General features: G+C 44.2%; 1 protein-coding gene across 2 annotated transcripts in view; it reads right to left on the bottom strand.

Annotated features, from left to right (window-relative positions):
• SORCS3 (sortilin related VPS10 domain containing receptor 3) overlaps positions 1-23,250 on the bottom strand; it is a 585,385-nt gene that overhangs the window by 103,816 nt on the left and 458,319 nt on the right. For both annotated transcript variants that reach the window (XM_004265871.4, XM_049696818.1), the window contains exon 8: positions 6,856-6,945. In XM_004265871.4, the coding sequence (XP_004265919.1) occupies positions 6,856-6,945 (90 nt within the window). The remainder of the gene's footprint in view (positions 1-6,855; positions 6,946-23,250) is intronic.

The raw sequence follows: 23,250 nt of genomic DNA, 5'->3' as shown, positions 1-23,250 counted from the left end.
ATCTGGAGAGCTGGGAGGGGGCAAAAGTGAGAAAGTGAGCTCTGGATCTTTCATTGGAGATTCTCTGTCAGATCTCAGCCTCTAGCCTTGGACTCCCTAGGTCACCTTGACTGAGACCTCATTTGCTCATTTGTGCTTTCACACCTTGTAGAATTACAGGTTCCTGCTGAGGTGCCTGAAAATGGAAATAAGGCTTACTCTTAAAAACCATGTGATGGGGCTTCCCTGGTGGCGCAGTGGTTGAGAGTCCGCCTGCTGATGCAGGGGACATGGGTTCGTGCCCCGGTACGGGAGGATCCCACATGCCGTGGAGCGGCTGGGCCCATGAGCCATGGCCGCTGAGCCTGCACGTCCGGAACCTGTGCTTCGCAACGGGAGAGGCCACAACGGTGAGAGGCCCATGTTGAGGAAGTCATGTTGTGTGGGGTGGAATGAAGCCCAAGAACCCAGTAGGAGGGGAAATAGCAGCTGCAGGAAATATGGATTTAATTCACTTTACCTGTTAAAAATGCAACAGAAATGCCTGGCTTTCCCCAGATGTTTTGGTCATAAAAATGAATGAGCTAAGTTATTTTAGACTAAACTAATGTAAAAGAAGTGAGGGGGGAAGAAAACAACTTAAAACACTGGGGCATTCAGCATTAGAGGCAGCCAGATTTGCTGTGAGTGCATCTTAGTTTAGACCTGCACTGGGACTATGTTACCTGGTGAGCAGGTATTCCAGGCTCTAGGATGAAAGACTACTCTCTAGTATATAGAATTATGGGATGTCCACTTGAGAAATCCTTAATTTATCAAAGTCACTTAGCTAATAAATTATATTACTAAGATTTGAACCTAAGACTATCTGAATAAAGAGGTTAAACTCCTTACCAGTGGGGGTATATTCGGTGTGTATCAAAATGACCTGGCGATCCTAATAGCATGCAGACTCATGGGTCCCAATGCCTGAGATTCTGATTCATTATGTCTGGTTGTGGAGTCTTAGATTCTGCCAGCTGAGCAAGCCCTCCAGATGATTCTAGTGCATGCAATCTAGGGAATCACTTTTTGAAAAACTCTGAACTATGTGCCCTGTCTCCTAATAGGTCTTAGAGTTGAATAGGGGTCAACCAATAATGAGAATATTAAGTCTTCCAGAACAAAGAAAAGCATCATTAGTTAAAAATGGTCCTATAGGAATCTGAATGACAATAAAGCTTATTTCTTTCATCTTGCTACCCTAATTTAACTCCAAAGCATGTGTCACTTCCTTATTAAAACAATTATAAACAACACTGCCCCTACATCCTCCCAATACAGTCACTAGGGAGAATCATGGTTGCTTTTTGAAAATCTAAACCTATGACTTCCTAGGTGAACAATAGTAAAAACACTTGCGTGTTATTGAAACATTTTCTTATAATTCGGGCCTAATGTAACTTCATTCATTACAGAAACACCTATGTTATTAAGCATTTGCTAGGTGCCAAACACCATATATAAATACAGACAGGAACAAAACGTGGAACCTGACCTCAAGAATATGCCCATCTGGTGGTGGAGACATCACAGACTCAGGTGGCCTTTCGTGAACTTGACTAAGGACTACAATAGACGTACTGAAAACGGTGAACAAAGGCTTACAGGTGAGAGACAGGTGGAGTATTCAAGGGAATGTATGGAACTTGGAATAACCTGAAGGCACTATTCCTCTGAGGGAGGTGAGGATAGACAGTGGCCACATCATAAGGGGTTCTGTACGGCACACCGAAGTTCTACCCTGAGAGGAAGTACAAAGCTGACAAAAGATTTGAAGCAGGAGAAAGGGAGGATTAGAGTTGGTTAATTAATGCATAGATTTTGTTGAAGATGATCAAGTTCATTATATGATAATATCAAATGTGGAAGCACTGTGAAGAGTGGCTTTAAATGGGGCAATGCTAGAAGGAAGGGAGAAGGCTTAAAAGGTCATCGCAACCATCTAGGCAGTAATACACAAGGGCCTGAACTGAAGAAGTAGATTCTCTATGAGAACTCTACGAAATGAACTTGTGAGATATTAAGCAGGTAGAATCTACAGAAGGGAGAAGGACATATCTTGAATATCTCAGATACCTGAATAACAAAATTTTCTGCTTTTTATTTAGAGTATTCATTACAATCAAAATTAACAATCACTTCTATAATTATTTGTGTGATATCTGTCTCTCTCATTAGACTATAATGAGTTCTCAGATGGCAAATACTATGTCTCTCTTATTTGTCACTTTATTTTTAGTGCTTACCAGAGTATCTAGCACATGGTAGACATCCAACAATAGTTTACTGAGTAAATAAATGGAGTAAGTAAGTAAATAAACGGAGTAAGTAAATAAAAGGAGGAGATATAAGGGCCAAAAGGTAGAGACTCTGAGCTCAGTTGTTAAACGGGTTCTTTAAGGGAATGTACCTCGAATAGGCAGTTAACGATATAGTTCAGAGTTTAATGGAGAGATATCTGCTGGGGCTGTGGATATAGGAGTCATCAGTGTGAAGAGAAGGGATGAGGTCACTCAGGAGCCGTGAAGAATGCAACGGGAATTTAGGAACATCACCACTTCAGGGATGGCAAGGGAAGGGGATCCAGAAAAGGAAACCAGGAGTAAAACACTGCCAAAGCGAAGAGTATCATGGGTGGATTTTTTTTCCCCAACAGTGTCAGATACTCCAGAGAGTTTAAAAAAAAAAAACCAAAAGATAAAGATGTAGAGATGTCTAATTGGATTTGGCATGAAGGTAGCCACTGGTTACAACGGCTAGCAGATTTTATGGTTGTTGTTGTTGTTGTTGTTGTTGTTGTACGTGGGCCTCTCACTGTTGTGGCCTCTCCCGTTGCGGAGCACAGATTCCGGACGCGCAGGCTCAGCAGCCATGGCTCACGGGCCCAGCCGCTCCGCGGCATGTGGGATCTTCCCGGACCAGGGCACGAACCCACGTCCCCTGCATCGGCAGGCGGACTCTCAACCACTGCGCCACCAGGGAAGCCCCCAGCTAGCAGATTTTTAACGGGACAGTGGAGAGATGGATGTGGGAGAGCTGAGGGCAACTAGCAGTAGGTTCAAGAGTGAATAGAAAATGAGAAAACAGGTTAAAACTACAGATAACTCTTTAAGAAGAGAGGCCATGACACAGCAAGGAAGGATAAATCAGTATTCGGGGAAATGTAAAAATTAAGGACAATTTTCCTAAGGAAATTAAGGAAAGGTTAACATTACTGTCATTATCATTATAATAAATTATCTAAAACATATTTCCCCCTGTTCTCTTTCATTATTCAAAGTGGGATTAACTGTATTCTACTGTCAAAAACAAACCCAGACTCAGGTAAGGAGAGAGTTGATTGGAAAAGACTATTGGAATAGGGGGAACACTCTGATCAAAGTATTTGCAAGCACCTCAGAGTGAAGGCAGAAAAGAATTACTTGTATTGGGAGAAGTAAAGCAAGGCTAGAATGAACTGCGGGGAGTGGGGTAAGGAGTAGTTAAACAGGAAATTGTTTTCCTTAGGGTCAAGCGATTCTCTTAAGGAGAAAAGCCAGACTTAGGTCTGGTCCAGTCAAATTAGCAGGCACTTTGTCCAGATTGGTCAGTGGGGACAAATAGTTCAGTGAATCATTTATGAGACAAAGAACAGGAATCTGGTCTTGCCAGAGGTAAATACGGGGCACATTTAAGAGAAGGGGAGTTCTTTGCAGTAAGCCATATCCAGGAACACAAAAGGGTGGGGGGATTTCTTAAATGTTGCTGTTTCCAGGAGCTTGGGGCTCAAGTCAAGCTCAACGTTGTTACCGCCAAACTGAGCTCCGTACAGAAACAAACAAACCAACACGAAACAATTTTTTCTCTTGCAGAAATGACAGAGTAACGAGTTAAGAACAAGTCCAGAATCTAAGAGGCAAGAGGAGGTCTTTGAGACTCAGAGGGGTCCAGTGAGGCAGAGCAAGAGCGGCCTGGGACACGACCCCACCCCACGAGGAACTCGCCCAACAGGCTAAGAGCATCAGTAGTATTTCCCCTGGAACACAATCACTGCTTAGACTTGCCCAGCACTTTACACTTTACCAACAATGAGCCATTTGCTGCATCCTTACAACTTTGCCAGACGGAATGGTGTTATGATGCCCATTCTACAGATGAGAAGACCTGGGCTCACAGATGAGCAGCAGGCAGAGCTGGAATGAAAGCCCTGGGTTTCTGCTCTTGAGCTCCATCTCCTTCTCCCCGAGGCTGCCATGGCTCCTGTCATCTCTCTCCAAGCCCTCCGCAGGTGTGTGCTCTACACGGCCATCGGCCTGAGACTCAGCGCCAGCCCAATGCCCAGGGGCTGGGTTATTGAGGACTCAGCACAAGGCTGCTGCTCTTAATAATGTTACTCTTTATTAATGGCCTTCATCTCCTTCCCTGCAAAACACTCTGAAGCCATGGAGTGCCCCAGGAGAGTGTATTCTGCACAGTCAGCTGGGAGTAGAGGTGGCAGGGCCATGATGATGGGCAGATCTGCCATGTTTCTGTTTCTAAGCAAGATGCCCAGCAGCAACTGCAGCACAATGTGGAACAGCAACAACTTGCTTAAAAGCCATTTCCGGGGCTTCCCTGGTGGCGCAGTGGTTGAGAGTCCGCCTGCCGATGCAGGGGACACGGGTTCGTGCCCCGGTCCGGGAAGAACCCACATGCCACGGAGCGGCTGGGCCCGTGAGCCATGGCCTCTGAGCCTGTGCGTCCGGAGCCTGTGCTCCGCAACGGGGGAGGCCACAACAGTGAGAGGCCCGCGTACCGCAAAAAAAAAAAAAAAAAAAAAAAAAAAGCCATTTCCGTTTGTAAACGATGGAAATCACCAATCTCCCTCCACCCACTCCGTCCTCACCTCCTCGGCCCAGGCTATGAAAACCCGGCCAAGGCCGACGAATAAAGGGGATCGATAACCATCCAGCTATCTTCACGCCAGCCCTCATGTTAATGAGAAGCTGCTCCGGATGAAGTTCTGTCGAAGGGGCTGCACGGATGGTAGTCTACCACCGTAAACTGCCATGGGGCTGCTAATCAGTGATGGAGGGTTCTAGGGTTGTGACTGACGCCAGGCTTCATTTATCCCCACCTGCAGCCACATTGCCCAGGGGAGCAAACTGTTTGCTTTTCTGAGAAGTTTAAAAATACATAAAACAGGCATACAGACAAGAGGCAAAATAAGCCCTACATGGAGAAATGTGGTTTGGAAAGTTCCTGAAACTCTTTTCCTGGGCCAATACATGGAAATCACCAGGTTGCCGCTAAGGGTCATTCTCCTTTAGAAAGAACATGGTCACGAACTTCCTCATCTTCTGCAAGCAGGGATACCTCTTTCCTGCTTGGGTTTAGAATATCTGATGGGTACATCCTGCAAGCGGAGTCCTATACAATGGGCCTAGAAAGCCAATCACAGGGACATTAGAGAAAATGAGAAATTAATGCCCATGGCCCCTGAGGCTACTTCCCATGGTCCCTGTGAATTTCATCAGCCTCTCCACCTCTCTCTTTGCAACCCAGTCTCTCAATATAGTTTTCCAGTTTGTTAAATGAACCATACTGTCTCTCAAAATCGGGCCAGTATATGTATTTTCTACCAGCTTCCCGAACGCTTGCTTGCAGGGTTAACTCCTTATCTGTCTTGAATCATCTTAAGCATCACTTTCTTTAGGAAACTCGTCTTCTCTACCCATATTTGGTGAGCTCCAACTATCATGTCACAATGGCCCTTGAACTTCTGTACCTATAATACTCCCTACACCCACAGTTGCTTGTTCAGTGTCTCTTCTCTACGAGAATACAAGCTCCATTACGGCAGGGAACGTTTGTATCTTATTTACCACTCTAACCACAGAGCTTAGTTCAGTGCCTGGCACAGAGTAAAAACTTAAATGGAAGAAAGAACAGATCGATGGGTGAATAAATGAAGGAACAAATGAATGAATGGGTATGTGCATGCTTATATGAATAGGTGAAAGTATAAAAGCAACCAGGGGTAGGTGGTTATCCACCTTCTTATCCCATAATCCCTACTACCTCTGTATTCATTTCGCCTTTCATGATACGTTTCCTAGCACCAACTTAGAGATCCAAGTCTTTGTACCATTACATTTGATACATGTCCAACCTGAGACTTTGCTTCTTTGCAGCCTTAATAGGTGATGCAACTAAAGCCCTCCCACATTCATACCGAGGTTCTAAGATCTGTCTCCTCCCAGAAGCCATTGTTCACAGGGGATGAGGTCCACAGAGTAAGTTTTATGATTTTCCAATACAGGAGTTAAAATGCCATGATTTGATATTAATTTTATAGTAAATTATTCCTTTTTAATTACTCATAGTGGCAGAAGGGAGTGGAAATACAGGCAGTGCATTTATATTTAGCATTGAAGGGTAGAGAAAAGCAAGAAAGCCATGAGACTAACCTGTCCACACCTACCTATCTATCTATCTATCTACCTACCTATGGTTTCTGCCTGGACCATTCTAAGCCTGGCCCTCTGCTTGTCAATAAGGCCCTTGTGAAAGGGAGGCGCCCTCAGAAGAGATTGCAAAGCTAGTGTTCCTTTCACTACCAGTCCTGGGAAATGACCCAAGATGATATCGGATGTTTGAATCATAGGAAATCAAAGCTCTTGCCTGTGTACCCTGCTGAGAGGGGAACACAGAACCCAGATTCAGCGACATCAGCAGAGGCTAGACCCCACAGTGGTTAAGTGCGGCTGAATGCCAGCTGTCTCCCAGGCAGGGGTCAAACCTTCTGCAGCCCAACAAGGCAGCCTCTCCCCACCCCTTTATCTGGCAGGACCCAGGGGAGCAGGTGGTGCGTACCTTGGGCAGCGAGTACTTGGGCAGCTTTATCTGAGTGAAGGCTTCTCTTCGGTAAGACACGTAGTAGCTGGCTCTTCCACCAGTTGTTACCTGTATCGTGGGGAAAACACAAAAGGTCAGATGGAGCTACGGATCACGGATCACGGCACACGGTGGAGAGCAGTAGCCTCTCCACCAACAGCCACAGTAGGTTTGTAACAACCTTTTAGGGAATATACTCCCTGTTGGCTTTGATCCTCCAACCCCACAGTGCCCTGAGTTGCTCCTGTAGCACAGCACCTAGACAATAAGTAATTCCAACAGTCTTCCCCTGTGGCTGGCAATGTCTGTGAGAGCAGGGGCTCTGTACTCTGTCACGGTGTTCTGAATACATACACACTTAATAAATATTTTCAACTGAAAACAGAGAAGCTACTATGTCCGCTGTACCCATGATCTATATATTCTTTTTTTTCAACAGCTTTTCATCCACTGCAATGATGACATGATTGTCAAAGAAAATTTGTTTTGTATCTGAACAATTACTATTGCTCAAAGCCTTATTACTTTGAAATTAATTTCACTACCTCTCTGAGCACAATTATTTTCCTTCCTATTTACAAATCCACGCATTGAGCAGATATTTACTGATTCTTTCCATGTGTTAGTTCATTAAAGGCATCAAAAGTCAGAGAAAGAACTCTGGATTTGAAAGTCAGAAATCTTATGTCTGAGTCTCAGTTCTACTAGCTCGTGGCAGGGGGAGTCAACATCTGAAACCTCACTTGGCAACAGATGGATTCTCAGAGGAACCTGGAAACCACTCCAAGAAAGGGTGCCCTGGCCTGGGCTTGCTGGAAAGTCTCACCAACATGGCATAGCTCTGCAGGTGGCAGCTCTTGGCCCAATTATCCTAACTCAGGGGAAATTAATATTCACAGGAGAAGACAACATAGGCTGCTCAGAGAAAATAACAGGAGGACAGTAGCAACCAGGCTGCTGTGCTGAGGAAGCAATCACTGGAAGCCCAGGCTCCTGCTGAAGATAGGCCAGTCCCCTGACCCTGGTCCAACCCTAGTGCCCGCCCACAGCGGCTGCTGGGAGCAGGGGGCGTATAACTTCTCTACTGAAAGCCACCCATCGCTCCTCACTCTAAGAGATGGCATTTCCCGTGGCTCTCTCTTGACCTGCGCAGATTGCAGGCCCACAAAGCAGGCCCCACAAGCTGCCAGGTAGAACAGATGTTCGAGTCAGTGTGAAGGTAGAGCCTTGGAAAAAACTTGGTGCAAAGTCTTAGGCTTTGAACCAAGAGGAGAGACTGGTTTCCCCCGGATGGTCACTGCTACCCTTACATCTCTATTTTCTAATTAGAATCATTCTTATCTTGTATTCCAAGACTTTTTTTTTTATAAGACATCTGTTCTGAAGCCATATTGTTCCGTGTAGGCTTAGAGGTGGGGTGTTGACAGATTAAGACCAATGAGTTGCTGAGAAGTCTTTTGTTTTTCTTTTTTAAATACATCTCAACTACAGAGAATCAGATTAAAATATAACCCTTGGTTCTAAGCACAGTCACCATGAGTCCTGGCATGATCCTATTTATTCGCTTCTTTAATTTGGTTTTATTTTTAATTATAAAACCAACACATATAAACGTACCTGCAAACCCAAGAACTAGATCAGTAGTTTTTAAACTTCAGCATGCATCAGAATCGCCCAGAAAGCTCGTTAAAACTCAGACTGCTGGGCCCCACCCACAGAGTCTCTGATTCAATCAGTCTGGGATGAGGTCCAAGAATTGTCTTTTCTAATAAGTTCTAGATGATGCTGATGCTGCTGGTCTGGGGACCACACTTGGAGCAGCACAGAACAAGAACTTCAGTGCCAACTGACATACACCTCTATGCCGCTGTGCTCCTCGCCTGTCCTGACCCCTGCCCCCCTCTTGAGATGTAGCCACTTCCCTGAATTTTGTGTTTACAGTGACAATAAAGTCTTTTTAAAATTAAGGTGAAATTCATACAACATCAAATTAACCATTTTAAAGTGTACAATTCGGTGGCATTTAGAACCTTCTCAATGTTGTATGACCACCACCTCTGACATAGTTCTAAATCATTTGCATCATCCCCACCCAAGAAGACCTTTTACCCAGTGATAAAGTTTTTAAACCCCCAAATATATCCTCTGGTCTCCCATCATGTGCTTGACAATCAGCTCTCCACAGAACATCCTGAAGTTCACCAACCTCACCCTTAGTGAATTAGACCAGGGTCAGAATCCCGTGACTAATGCTGGCCAGAGGTCAGCAATTAAAAGCAGCATTTCCCCCGAAGACCCAGTCACCTCCACAGGGAACAAGATGACAGCACCACCAGGCTTCTTATCAGCACCACAGAGCAAGGCAGGGCCCCCTGGGGTTTCTAACTTACCAAGGGCCAAAGGAGAACAGAGTGGTCCCCATGATAGGGTCCCGCTGACCTGACTGTGGAACTCAGCCCAGCCATGCCTGTATGGCCCTGTGCAAGCACAGATTCTCTCTCTCTCTCTCTCTCTCTCTCTCTCTCTCTCTCTCACACACACACACACACACACACACACAACACACACACACACAGAAGCTCACACACACAACCTGGGAGAGTTTCTGCTTAAATAAAGCACGAAGATGGAATTACACTTCAGAACTACCATAGGATAATCTAAAATATTAAAGGGCTGCACGAAGGCCAAGGAGCCCAGAGGTTCCCCAGTACCTCTGATGCCACAGCCTCCCCCAGCGACATCAAGCTGGCTCCTGCAGCTCCGCCTCTGTCCTGGCCGTCCACTCTCTGTACTGCAGAAACCTCAGTGTAAGGCCCTGGAGTTCATGGAAGGGTTGTGGATGCCACCGATTCATTATAACTTCTCCCTCCTCTCATCTCCTGAATTTTGTTATTTCCATTTCTATAGCACTTTCGACATTTACTCTTGTGGTGTACATATACCTATAAGGGTCCCTCCATGTCTTATTATAAGGGTGTAACTTCTTGATTACTAAGTAATGCTGGTCTCACGGCAGGCAATCAGTGGATGCATGATGATAAAAAAAATGATAAAACTGTCATCAATCGGGTTCATCTACCACGCTCCAGAACCTCCCTTCCATAAATTATCTAGTTTAATCCCATTGACAACACTGCAGAGTCTATAAGATATGGAATGACTTGCCCAAGATAAGACAAATATCAACCTAGTAAAGATTGGCTCTAAACCTGTTCTCCTCCTCCTGTGACTGAGACGAATCCTCTATTCATCTTACTCATGTCAACAATTGTAACATTTCCTTAATTCCAACATCTTTAAGAAAAATTTTTTAAATCTCTGTAATTGACTTGTGTGTATATGTTTGTGTTTCCTCATATTCCCAGAGAATCAGCCATGACGTTGACACTGCATCTTAAAAATGATGTCTTCTTAGAAGAGAAGTGAGGTAATAAAAACAACAGGAATAGTAATCACCATGCAGTGAGAAAACATATTACGTGGAAGATGCTACAGTAAGCAGTTTATACACCATACTTCATTTGCACTTATATATATACATATATATACATATATATATTCCTGACATGTAGAGGAGATATATGTGTGTGTGTGTGTGTGTATATATATATACTCCCCAGGTCAGGACATTGAGGCTGAGAGAGGTCACTAATTTGCCCAACATCATACAACCTTTCATTGTCCCAGCCACTGTACAACTCCAGCCTATGCTTAAAAATTTAACTAGGAATGAGCACATCTCCAAAGCGGCAGGCACAGGGCAGGAAGTCAATACTTACTGACTGAACAATGAATTGTGATTCAATTCGCTTAAACAGAGAGCCTCTGTGTTTGATTTTCTCCATTGTTTAGTGGCTACACGGTGGCTGTAGAGAAGAACTCCATCCCTGCCCAGTCCCTGCTGGTCACAGGGACTTATCTCCAAATAGAAGTTCTAGCATATTCCCCCTTAGGAGCAGAGTCCTTCCAGTGCTGGAATGATACCAGCCTAGTGCCTTTGCTGCCTCTCCGCTATTATTTGTGTGGTTCTCTGGCAATCACACAAGGAAGGAATAAAGTTTAGCGCCTATTAATCTATTTTGATGAACTTTTCTCTTCCCTACAAGCAAATTTGCTGGCACTGTAAATCCCAGAGATTATTACTACTTTCCCTTTCAGTGACACCTTTTATTTTACATTTGATGGATGTCATCCAATTATTTGCTCTGGGACCATCAGTCATGCTAAACACAGCATTAGCTGGGCCTCTTCCTTACTAATGACTGGCTCGTTAAGCTGATTTTCTGGATTTCCATTTTACAGGTTTAACTGGGCTCCTGGCCAGTGAAAATGATTCCTTTGGACAAATACATTGGCCGTTAAACACATCTGTCTCCGCTGACTTGTTCCCACGCCTGCCGTAACCAAGTCTAAACTGACATCTCCTATATTTTTGTCACTTCTCCTTGCTTCTAGATGATGACTTGCCCTGCAGGAGAGAGAGAAATTTGCCCCCCAAAATGGAACCAGAGGGCCTTGAGTCATATTGAGCCTGCTTCTTCCATAGATAGAAGAGAACTTCTAGTGTCTCTAGAATTCATAAGTGGGCACAGGTAATCTGAGAAGAGAAGCAGAAACTAATATTTTCGAATATCTATCATGTGATGAGTGCTTTAGATCCACAATACTACTCAATATCTACAATAATTATTACTGTTATTATTGTTAAAACTATTATTAGTACCCTACAAGGTAAAAGTATCAATAATATCATGTTTTCTGAGCATTTATTAAATACCAAGCACTATTCTTCTGTACGTACCAGCTTTCTGCTTTACGGTCAGAGGAGAAATTGAGGCATAGGGAGCTTATACAACATACTCAAAGACACACAGCAAGTAACTGTTGGAGCTGGGATCTGAACCCAAGTTTATCCGACTGCAAAGTTTATGCTGGTCCCTCAGACTATGTGAGGTTTCCAAACCTCTCTATGGAAGGGAATGGATCCCAGGTCATTCAGTTCTCAATTTCCTCGATAAGATGCCCACCAACAAGGCAGATCTTTCTCTGGTAGGGTTCATGTCAATTTCCCAGACCTGAGAAATCAATGCTCTATTGTTACACAGGAGTGAATAGTGCTGCTGTTGAAACTGGTGAATAAGGGCTTCCCTGGTGGCGCAGTGGTTGAGAGTCCGCCTGCCGATACAGGGGACACGGGATCGTGCCCCGGTCCGGGAAGATCCCACATGCCGCGGAGCGGCTGGGCCCGTGCGCCATGGCCGCTGAGCCTGCGCGTCCGGAGCCTGTGCTCCGCAACGGGAGAGGCCACAGCTAAATTCAGCTTACACGAGAGCTGCTGCCCTCATAGGAAGTGACATTTAGAAGCTTTTCCAGCTAGAGGACCTTGCTGGGTCCAGTACGATGTGAAGAATCTGTCCAAGCCAAGAGAAATGACCATCTTTATAGGCATACGTTAGTTATTTCTCACGCAGCCCTTGCATTGTTTCCTCCTCCTTAAAAAATGAGAGGGAACAGCGGAGTGTTATGATGCACAATTAACTTTTCCAATTTCTTTGCTCATTAATTCTATTCAGATTATTTAAAATAAGTCTTGATGTGGTTAGGCCTTTCTCTTCCTCTCCACCTACATAATTCCTTTAAAGATCGTATTTCTTCTTTAGGAACAAAGAAACAGGCTTCTGACTACCGGGCCATAGGAGTCAGTAAATAGCCATGGGTCTCGTTAGGATGCAGCTTTAAGTGTCAGGATGGCTTCTACACGGCAGGTGATGTCGTCTCGTCATCTTGAGCTCATTTTCTGAAAGCGCTCTGCTAAGACACTACACTAAGTGTCTGAATCAAACCCGTGTTCAGCATTTAGAACAAGGCACCTATCAGCAAGCCGTCTCCTCTGCTAGACTGTTTGATGCTGAATTTAGTGTTTGTCAAACTGGTGTTTGCTCGTTTTATGTCCCAGAGGCTCTGGGATATTAATGCAATATGCAGTTTTATCTGCCTGTTTCTAGAAAGAGTGGATCTAATGCCTACCACAGCACTCCTGCTGAGGCTGAACCTCTTTGAAACAGATTTGCCCATAAAATTTTTTATCGGGCCCCTAACACAGCCCCAGAATAGCTTTACCAAGAATAGATGTGGGATAAGATAGTTGATGTGAAGCCAATATTGCTCTCTCCCTCTTTGTATGAGGGATGTGTGTGTGTGTGTGTGTGTGTGTGTGCGCGCGCGCATGCACGCGTGTGCTTGTAGGGCCGGTGTTGGAGGGAAGACATGCACTGAGGTTGCCAGCGCACTATTGGCCAAAAAATACTGACAGATCAACTTCCACTTTCACCAGTCCTGCCAAGAGACTTCTTGGGGCCTTCACTGCCTATGGGGAATGCTAGTAAGGTAGAGAAAAGGTGATGAGTTAGAAAAGCATGGGACCAAGACCATGTCTAGATCTAGACCACACAAACAAGAAGAACCAGTAGGCCTGACTCTCTGAGGCTGTTTTTTCAAATATAATAAAGGAGCTGGGCTTGATAAGTTTCCAATTACATATTTTCAAAGAAGACTCTTCTGGTTTTTAAGCATTCTAGCACATTGGCTGGGATCCCAGACTTGTGTTCGAATCCTGCTTCTGCCATTTGCTGGTTTGGTGACCTTGAACAGGTAATTTAGCCTTCCCAAGTTTTTCTTCTGGAAAATGGAGACATTAAGGCTACCTAATGACACGCTATCATGAGGAATGAATCTACCATGGCATGTAAAGAGTTTTAGCCCCATACCTGACACATCCTAAGTACTCAATGCATATTACCTGTCCCTGCTGAACTAGAGGCACAGATGCCTGTATCAGTCTAATATCTTAGAGGACTTAGGGTGACTGACCATGGCAACAGTTTATATGTAAACTGGAGGCTGTTCAGGAAGTGTCAGGGTTGCCACATGGGCTACCTGGTCAGAATCGACCAGGGAGAGAACACTGAAATTCTTCTTGTTGCCCTCAGCAAGGATGACTTTGTAGAGAAGACCACCTATGGAGACCACAAAGTCAACGTGTTTTGTGCCAGAGATCTGACCATTAAGCAGCTGCAAGTCTTATCTTCATGTTTTAGCTTTTACAATTTAAAAGGAAGGGAAGAAGTTCTTGGGATGCCCACTTGACCCTGCAAAATGCAAGTTCATTGTCTTTCCTCTGCTAGTTTTGTTGGGGGATAAAAAGGCAAAGAAAATAAGTGCAACAATAAAAAAAGAACTGATATGGATTTGAACTGTCATCCTGGAGTATAAAATTTGGAAGCGTTCGAATACTCCCAGTTAATATAATAACAGATAAAAAGCTAAAACAGAGACAGTCTATGTTGAGTTCTAGATCAGGATGCCAGAGCTTCACAGAAAAAGGAAACACTACCCATGGAAACCTTAAAGACAAATGTTAAAACTTCCTATCAAAACACCTCCCCTGCTTCCTCTTTCACAAATGTCCCTGTTTCTCGTGCACTGTGAGTTTAATATGGTTTTGTAAAAGACGAACTGAGAAAGGGCTAGAAAAGATATTGCAAGGAGTCAAGCTTATAGAGCCTTCCTACACTTAGTTAAGTTTTTCTCTTTGAGATATCACATAGCCTTTTTCCTTTATACAGGAAGACATTATGAGGTCAATTAATTGGCTGAAATCTTCCCAAGCCAGGCTCTGTCTTTTCTATAACATCCCAGAATTTCAGAAAACAAAAACTAAAGAGTGGGAAGGAGAAGAAGGAAGAAAGGTAGACGATCCCAGTATCTGTAACATCTGTGATTCTAGTTTCAGCTTGATCATGTACCAGACATGCAATTTTAGGCATGGTGACTAGTCTCTTGGAGTTCCAAGGTTATTTTTCTATGAAAACGGAACAAACAATAATTATCCTTCTCTTACAGAAAAGTAAATGAGATGAGATAATAAAATGCGTTCATGTTAACTATAAATTGCTTTACAAATACAATGAGTAGGGCGTTATGATCGACCTGTATGTGTACCCAGGAACCCAAAGATTTTAGAAGTATTCTCACTGACAAATTGCTGTAGAATGAACGTTTGTGTCCCCCCCCAAAATTCGTATGTTGAAACGTAATCCCCAATATGATGGTATTTGGAGGTGGGGATTTGGGGAGAGACTAGTGTTCTTATAAAAGAGACCCCAGAGAGCTCTCTCTTCTTCTAACATGTAAGGACATGGCAACAAGATAGCCGTCTATGAACCAGGAAGTGGACCCTTACCAGATACCAAATCTTCCTTCATCTTGGACTTGCCAACCTCCAAACCTGTGAGAAATAAGCTTCTGCTTTTATAAACCACTCTGTCTATGGTTTTTATAGCAGCCACAGTCCAGAAATCAAGCTGGTGACCCACATACGTCCACTCTATTGATTGTTTGGGGCGTTGACATTTGCCGTTGGGCCAGTAGCTCTAGATAGTCTGTAGGGCTATAGCTATCTACAGACTGAAAGGTTAGAGGCAATACAGAATATGAGAAGAAAAGCAAGAAATGGATGGGCAGAGCTATAGATCAGATGTGTCTTCAGCCACATGGGATGAATGGCAGGTGCACATAGCTGCTTTGAGAATGACTAATTTTACTGATATGTGCAAGATATTTTAAAGATCCTAAAAGGGAAAGGAAAACAAAGCCATTAATTTTCTAGAGAAGCAGGGATGCTTCTTTGGGACATGGGATTTCCAGACAGACTTGGAGATACCTGGGCTGCTAGATATAACAGGAAAACTTTGCCAACATGGGATTTGCATGCCTCGTTTTGGGACAGCAGTGCACGGATTTAAACCATCTGTCAAGCTGTTTCTCAGAAAACACTGTCACCTCCCCAAGAGAGCCATGAATATTTGTAAAATGCCAACTGCTACTCTGCTACTTCTCGGGGCTTCCCCACTGTACTCTCTGGGTCATGCCTGTCCTGTCCTCCACCAGCAGAAGCGTCACTGTTGGAGAGTCAAACTCTGTGCTCACCACTTTGTATGCACTGTCTGCCCTCATGCACAATGACCTTGGAGGAGAGATACTATGCAGCCCCACTTTACTGATGAGTTAATTTACATGCGTAAGGTCACTCAGCTCCAAAGTAGCAGAGCCTGGATTTGAACTTGGGTCTTTAAATTTTGACAACGTCCACTACACTCTGCAACCCTGAAAAAATCTCAAGTGTCTACTGCAGAGCCTTTCCAAAGAATAGCTAGTTTAAGACCAGTTACCTGGAGGGATTCACCCTGACACAAATCCCAGCATTAAGGAATTTCACACCGGCTTACATCAAAAGCTACCTCCTTAAAGAGCCCTCCCCCATCCCAATTTCCCAGCTGGAATTCAGCTTTTCATCCTGATTCTCAGGGCTCTTCGTCTGTAGCTCTCTTGTTGCACTTATCAGCCGCCGTCCTGAATTACTGGAAGAGGGAACATCTTAGGTCTCTTGTGCTGTATTATCTTCGAGGGTAGACAATGTGCCTGTTCCCAGTTAGCCATCTCTTAGTATCCGGCACCCATGCCATAACTCATATTTGTATTCTACTTCATGCCATCAGTTCTCATTATTGGACTGAAGTTCATTTGGTTGGAGCGCAAAGGAGGTCTAATGATATCCCCATGCTAGAATTCAGGGGCCGGAGGCCCAGACAGGCCACATTATGTCACCTTGCTACTAAAAGGTAAGGCTCAAAGCCAACCTCAGAACTTCTGACTTGAAGCCCAAGGCTCTTTTCAAATTGCCAGGCTGCTTCGGTCTGTGTTCACCAAGTCAAGATCAGAAAAACACAAAGTGGAGATAATTGCATGGATTTTTACAAGTGGGTCGTGAGTTTACATCAAATACTCCTTTGAGTGGTTGGCAACACCACAGCATGGAAAACCAGGTCATGCTTTTCCTGTGGGAAACAAAGAAGCACATTACAAGATGTTCTTCCCCACCCACTGCCGCATCCACATATTAATTAAAGGTCTGGCCGAATTCACATCGTCCCTTGAACATTAATCACGTTTCGACATCTCATTAGGGATACTGGCCCCAATCCGACTATGTGTTACATTTCTCAATCAATCAGCAAATACTTAGTCAGCACTTTTGTGCCCAGGCCGTGCCAGGTATCACAGGAGTCATGGGGCTGTGACCTCATGGAGTTCACCATATCCTTGTAAAAACAAGCCAAACATGTAAAGTGTACAAATGACAATACAAGATGAATGCCAGTGCTATGGTGCCCTGCGCAGGGCAAAGGATAAGAAATATAAAACAGAGAAACGCCCCAGCCCAGAACCACAATAGTTGACACAACTTATGATCTTTCTAGACTACAACAGAATCAGTGCTTGGCACTGTGAAGTCCACACTCATCCTACCTCATTTTATAGATGAGGCGACTGAGACACAGAGATAGCAGAGTGACACAGCTGGCAAAGGGTTGGACTGGGATTTCAGCTCATGTGTGCCTAACTCCACACACACACTCACATAACTGCACACACACCTGGTAATAAGTAGTGAATAAACAGGTGTTATTTACACTCCCACTGCCTTAGGAGGAGAGGGGATTCTCATACTGAAGGACATCCTCTTTGCCGAATGGGATGATGGATCTGAGGATAGAAGACTGGAGAAACCAGGTCACCGCTGAACTATCCTACACACCAAAGGGACACGTGGAGAGAAAAGGTGGGGATGGAGCTTGAAAGAAGAAAAAGATCACCAGCAGAGATGGAAAGGTAGCAGGATGGGAGATCCAAGTGTGTGGCTCACTGGGGGTTGCTTGCTTCCAGAAGAGGCACTTTGGGGGAAGGGCAAGAAACAGTGGGCGTGTGTAGTAGGTTTTATTAAGAGTCTTTGCCATTCAGTATCTGACATAGACACCCTGCTTCATTTTCACTTGACATTTGCAATAAGAAAGCAATACTATACTGCTCAATAATCTTATTAAAATTTTATTTATCTCTGCAGAGGTGGTTCACATCAGGAACGTAGTATTGCTTCAAGAAAACATCCAAGAGTTACAGCTGGGTTATGAGGGATTTTATCTTTCTGTACCTTTTGGGCTTACTGACTTAGTTCTTTGTTGTGAAAATCTGAAAAGAACTTCAGAACAGAAACCCAGACATGGATCCCAACCCCCACCCCCAGCCCTACTGGCAATTACGACTCTGTAGGAAAAGCACTTAACTGCTCTTGCACCTCAGTTTCATCTAAAAACACATAAGCACCCTCATATCATAAGGCCCAGCGTGCACCTGACACAAAAATGTCACACCCCTGTGTTCCTCATCCCTTCAGTTGCTGGGTCCTAGTCTCAGCGTGAAGGTCTTCTTTAAATCCTATCTCCTAAGATTCTGTGCGGCCAGTTTCTTTCGTGGTCATTCAATGACTCCACAAACGTTGTAAGCACTTACTTTGTGCTAAGCTTTCCACTCACTGCCCCTTACACAGTTCTTGACCCAGTTTGACTCAGGCAAACAAGAAAGTTTAAGTCATGACGCTTTCTCGTTTAAAGAGCAGAACAAGAGCAGAGATTGAGAAAGAAGGCTCTGGTGTCAGGCTGCCTAGGGCAAACTTCTGCTCTGGCTGTGTGATCTCTGGAAAATGACTTCACCGCTCTGTGTGTCTTCTGTGAAATGGTGGTAAGAGTTGGACTTACCTCATAGGCTGTCATAACAATTAAATGCATTAATAATATGCCTAGCTCATAGTAGCCACTCAACAAATGTCAGCTGATTCTTTATGTATAACTGATTCTCCAAGAACTACAGATTATTCAATAAGACAGAAGATTAGCTAGGCGGTGAAAATTGTGGAGGAAGGCTGAGGACAACTCTTTAACCAAGAAAATGCCGAGAAACTTCTGTTTCTTACACGGAAGAGGTATGTTCAATCCACTTCATAAGGACTCATATCAGATATTTCAGAGGAAGTAAGAAAGCCACTACTTCTACGCCTTCCCTCCCACATATACAAAGAACACCTAAGAAGCAGTTACACAGCGCCCTGAAATAATTAACACAATCGTATTAAGAGCCCTTGGATGATTTCTCCATACTGCAATCTGGAAGCGGTCGCCGCCTGGGGCAGGCAGTGAAACGGCAAGCATTTATTCTGGAGAACAAGACAGAAGGCCTTGGGTATGGCCCCCTCTCCACCCTAATTGCATTCAGTGGAATCACCACCACACGCTATCACAAGGTGTGCATTCCTTCCAAAAACATTTTTCAGAGTAGAAAGTGGAAGCGATCTTGCCCGGCCTGGAGAAGTTCCAAGGCTAGAGGGAGACAGGGGAAGTGTCTAATTTCACGCTCCCATTACACACAAGCTGGATTAGAAGGAAACAAGGGAGGAGGAGGAGAGAACGGCGATTAAAGAATCAGACAATTTTAAAGTCCAAGAAACAGAGAGAGAGAAGAACCGATCAATTTCTTTCTTTTTTTTTTTTTTTTTTGCAACAGATGTTTTGCTTGCAGTTCCGAATGTAGGAAGGATGAAATAGGAGGAGGAAGAAAAAGAAAGAGCTTAAAGGGAAGGGAGTCAGGGAAAGAGAGAGTCAGGTTGGTAAACAGGAAGCGAATCCCAATGCTTTCCTCCTTCCCAGCGTCACCATGCTCTATTCTACCCACTGGGGACGGCAGGGTGTCCCTCTGCCTTATCCCACACCTGCAGGCATTTGTTCACCAGGAAGGCAGTGGTAATCAGGCCCATCCCTTAAGCATCTTCATCCTATTCCTTTCATAATCAGCTTCTAAAGTTCTGTTTGTCGGATGTGGGGCTAACCAGACCAAGCACTTGAACAGCTGCTCGGGCCATGGAGCTATTCTCTTTGCCATTGATCACAAAGACAAAAATCAATCCCGGCTAAGGAGAAAGAAGTTAAAAACAAATTGCAGGAATTGATTTCTGTTCAGACCTTCTGACTCCCAGTTTAGGAAAAGGGTGCGTGAATCTGCCTGTCATGAAAATACTTCACGTGTCCCAGGCTCAAAAGCAAAATCTGGGTATATTATACACACACGCACATGCACACGCACACACACACACAATTTTATCTTAATTTATGCTTTTATATTATTTTATTTTTGCCTCCCAATAACTATCAGAGATGAGAATCCATCTAAATCATAAACTCCCATGAGAAGAGGACTGGGTCTGTCTTGGGTTCACTATAAAATCTCCAAAGTGGGGCCCTATGCTTTGTGAATAGTAGTAACTCTGGAAAAATCTGAGGTACTGATGGAATCAATGAATGGATGAAGTCCCCTCCTTGCTATTATTGGCTCTTTCAGTTATGCTTATTTCTGCGTAGATTTCTCACAGTATGCAATTATTTTTCTTCTTTATTGCTTAGCTTATATATTATCTCTCTCTCTCTCTCTCTCTCTCTCTCACTAGACTATAAACCCTCCCATGGCAGGAACTTTTAGATTTTCCTTTTTAATTTTTGATCTATTGCATTATCTCCATATTGAGCCCTCAGTAAATGGATGTGAAAGGAAATAAGGGAAGAATGATTCAGCAACTCTCTTGAGCAATTAGCTACATCCCAAATATCTTTTTTTTTTTTTTAATTCTGGCATTGGAGAAATACTTCCAAATAACAGTCCCCTCTACATGTCTGACTCAATGGACTGCCCCATAGAGTGAGCAGACTTATGGAATTTTAGCATGAGAAGGGAATTTCTGGAGTCATACAGCCCACTGCCTTCCAAACTGGATTCTATTCTAGAATTCTACAGCAATGCTTTGAGAGTGTCCATAAATAGGTGAAGAGGATGGGCTTCCCTGGTGGCGCAGTGGTTGAGAGTCCACCTGCCGATGATGCAGGGGACACGGGTTCGTGCCCCGGTCCGGGAGGATCCCACATGCCGCGGAGCGGCTGGGCCCGTGAGCCATGGCCGCTGAGCCTGCGCATCCAGAGCCTGTGCTCCGCAACGGGAGAGGCCACAGCAGTGAGAGGCCTACGTACCGCAAAAAAAAAAAAAAAAAGGTGAGGAGGAGGCTGGGTGGGTGGGGGAGCTGATACAGTCCCTCACCCTTCTTAAACTAGATCCATTCCACCTGAATCTGTTTTACATACTGGAATTCCCTGAACAATGCTGTCTGAAAAGTGGTTCCCACTGTTAAGAGCAGTAACAACAACAAAAAGTTTGAAAGCTCTACTTGGATGCCATCCTTTCCTTTTGTGATAAGAAAACTGAGTTCCAGGGAGGAAAGTTAATTGCCCAAGGTCACAGAGAGAGTTACAGTGATACCAGGCTTAAAAGTAGGAATACTTGCCACCCCTCCCCCACCTGCCTACCCCATTCCATGGACACTGTCTCCTGCCATTAAAGGTCTCTCTTCTTTGGAGCACTGGCTAGTCCTGAAGTTGAACTCCTCAAGTTAATTCCCTTCTTTGGGAACTGGCTTGAGCCCTGCCTTCTCCAGGAAATGTCCTGATCATATCATGCCTCGTGGGTCTCCCTCGCTCTGGAAAGAAGCCTTGCATATCTTAGGTGCTTTGAGCGTCACTCATGGAGGCTTGTCAGGCCATCCGGTCCTACCTCTACATCTAAACTGAACAAAAAATGAGGACAGACACTTTGTCAGTATTGTCTACCATTATATCCCTTTCATTAAGAACAGTAATAGGAGCATATTAAGAGCTCAATAAATGATTGTTGAATGAATGAATGAATGAATCAACCAACTAACAATTCTGTCTCAGACAGCCCAGGGTATATAGTAGGTGTTCAATCAAATCAACTTGATTGATTAGCCATGGCTCTGCCACTATTAATCTCCAAGAAGACCTTATTCTGGCTGACCATGAGGGCTTTCAGAATGCTAGTCTCAAAAGCTTCTTACAGAAATCCAAAATGTCTGTTTACCCCATTAGCTAGTGATGCAGTTAAAGGAAGAACAAGTAAAATTTTTAAAAGCTGAACCTCTGAAATGTATATTCTAGTTAGAATGGTAATGGGGAGAGAACTGGACTTAATAGTCTGCTTCTCAGTCAACAGCCCAACTGCCTTCATTATCAGCACTGTTGTTTTTACAGCAATACAATTATCTTTAATAGGAGGCCCCAGAAAAGGGATCCTCCTGGGAGCTGCGCTTAGCAGAGTGGGTGTTGGGGACTTGCTGGAACTTGGAAGAGAATGAGAACAGGGAGACCTGATCGGGTCATGACGCAACGGCTCTTCTGCATCCTGGAATGGGACACAGGAGACGCCATGCCCCGAAACACATCATGGAAATTGGATCGAGCACAGAGAGCTGTAAGGCAAGTGCAGAAGACTCAGAAGAGTGGAGCTGGGGATGGGAATGATGATCAGCCATGCTGCCACTCACCCCCCTTGGCCTTAGTGATGAGTGTTTGAATAATCCTCTTAGTGTATCTGAGGGACAACTCTCAGAGGTGCGGGCAGGATTACATTGTACTGAATTCCATTAAGCCTATCTTTGGTTAATGACTGAGCAAAAGCTTCTGATCTGAAACAAAACTGAAACAGATCCTGAAAAACAGTTCGCTGAGCAAGGAGTGCAGTGAGGCTTTCTTGCCCCGAATATCTACCAAGACAGGGAGAGCATCTGCCTTTTTCACTTTTACAGTCATCTGGAGAAGCTCTGGGAACACCAGCTATTCAGTGCTAATGTGAGTGTCTTCAGCTCGGGGAAATGAATGAGAAATGGGTCACTGTCTTCTTTCGTCATCCTTTATGAACCCAGGCAGCCCTGAGGTCAGATCCTCCTCATGCTGACATTTATTGAGCTATACAACCAAGGGTGATTCTCTAAAAGGTCCTGAAATTCAGTTTCCCCCTTTGAAAAATAAAGATGATGCTATGTGCCACACTGAGATCCTATGAAGATAAAGTAGAATAAAAAAAAAGTAAGATGCACACATGCCAGATATAAATTTGACACTAAATAAACGTGAGGTCCTTTTCCAACAAAGACAACAATTCTTCCAATTTGCTGATGGGTGGGTAAAGATTGGTGGGGCGGCTAGGTGGAAAGAACATTCTGAAGAATCACTGCTTTGGAAATAGGAACTCGCAGATTTCCAAACAGCGGAAGAGATTTGCAAGTTGTGTGGCTGATCTCATGCCTTTGAGCTGAAAACAGAAACGTCTGTGGTCCCTGGAAAGCATAACCACCTTCTAGACCAGAACGCCCAAGGTGCATCTAACAATATGAGGCCCCTGGATAACGAAACACTATGAGTGCCACTCTTCCTGTAAGATGCACTGCACAGGAGACATGCCACTACCGCCCACCATGCCCATGGAGACACTTAATTAACAAAAGCAGCCTTTCCTACTGAACCATGATAACACAGTCTTCTATGCAGCTATTACCAATTACTCAGAGGTGATACACAAAAT

The sequence above is a fragment of the Orcinus orca genome, chromosome 14 (assembly GCF_937001465.1).
Source record: "Orcinus orca chromosome 14, mOrcOrc1.1, whole genome shotgun sequence".
In the NCBI taxonomy this organism is placed as follows: Eukaryota; Metazoa; Chordata; class Mammalia; order Artiodactyla; family Delphinidae; genus Orcinus; species Orcinus orca.
This window is presented reverse-complemented; position numbering and strand designations above follow the sequence as displayed.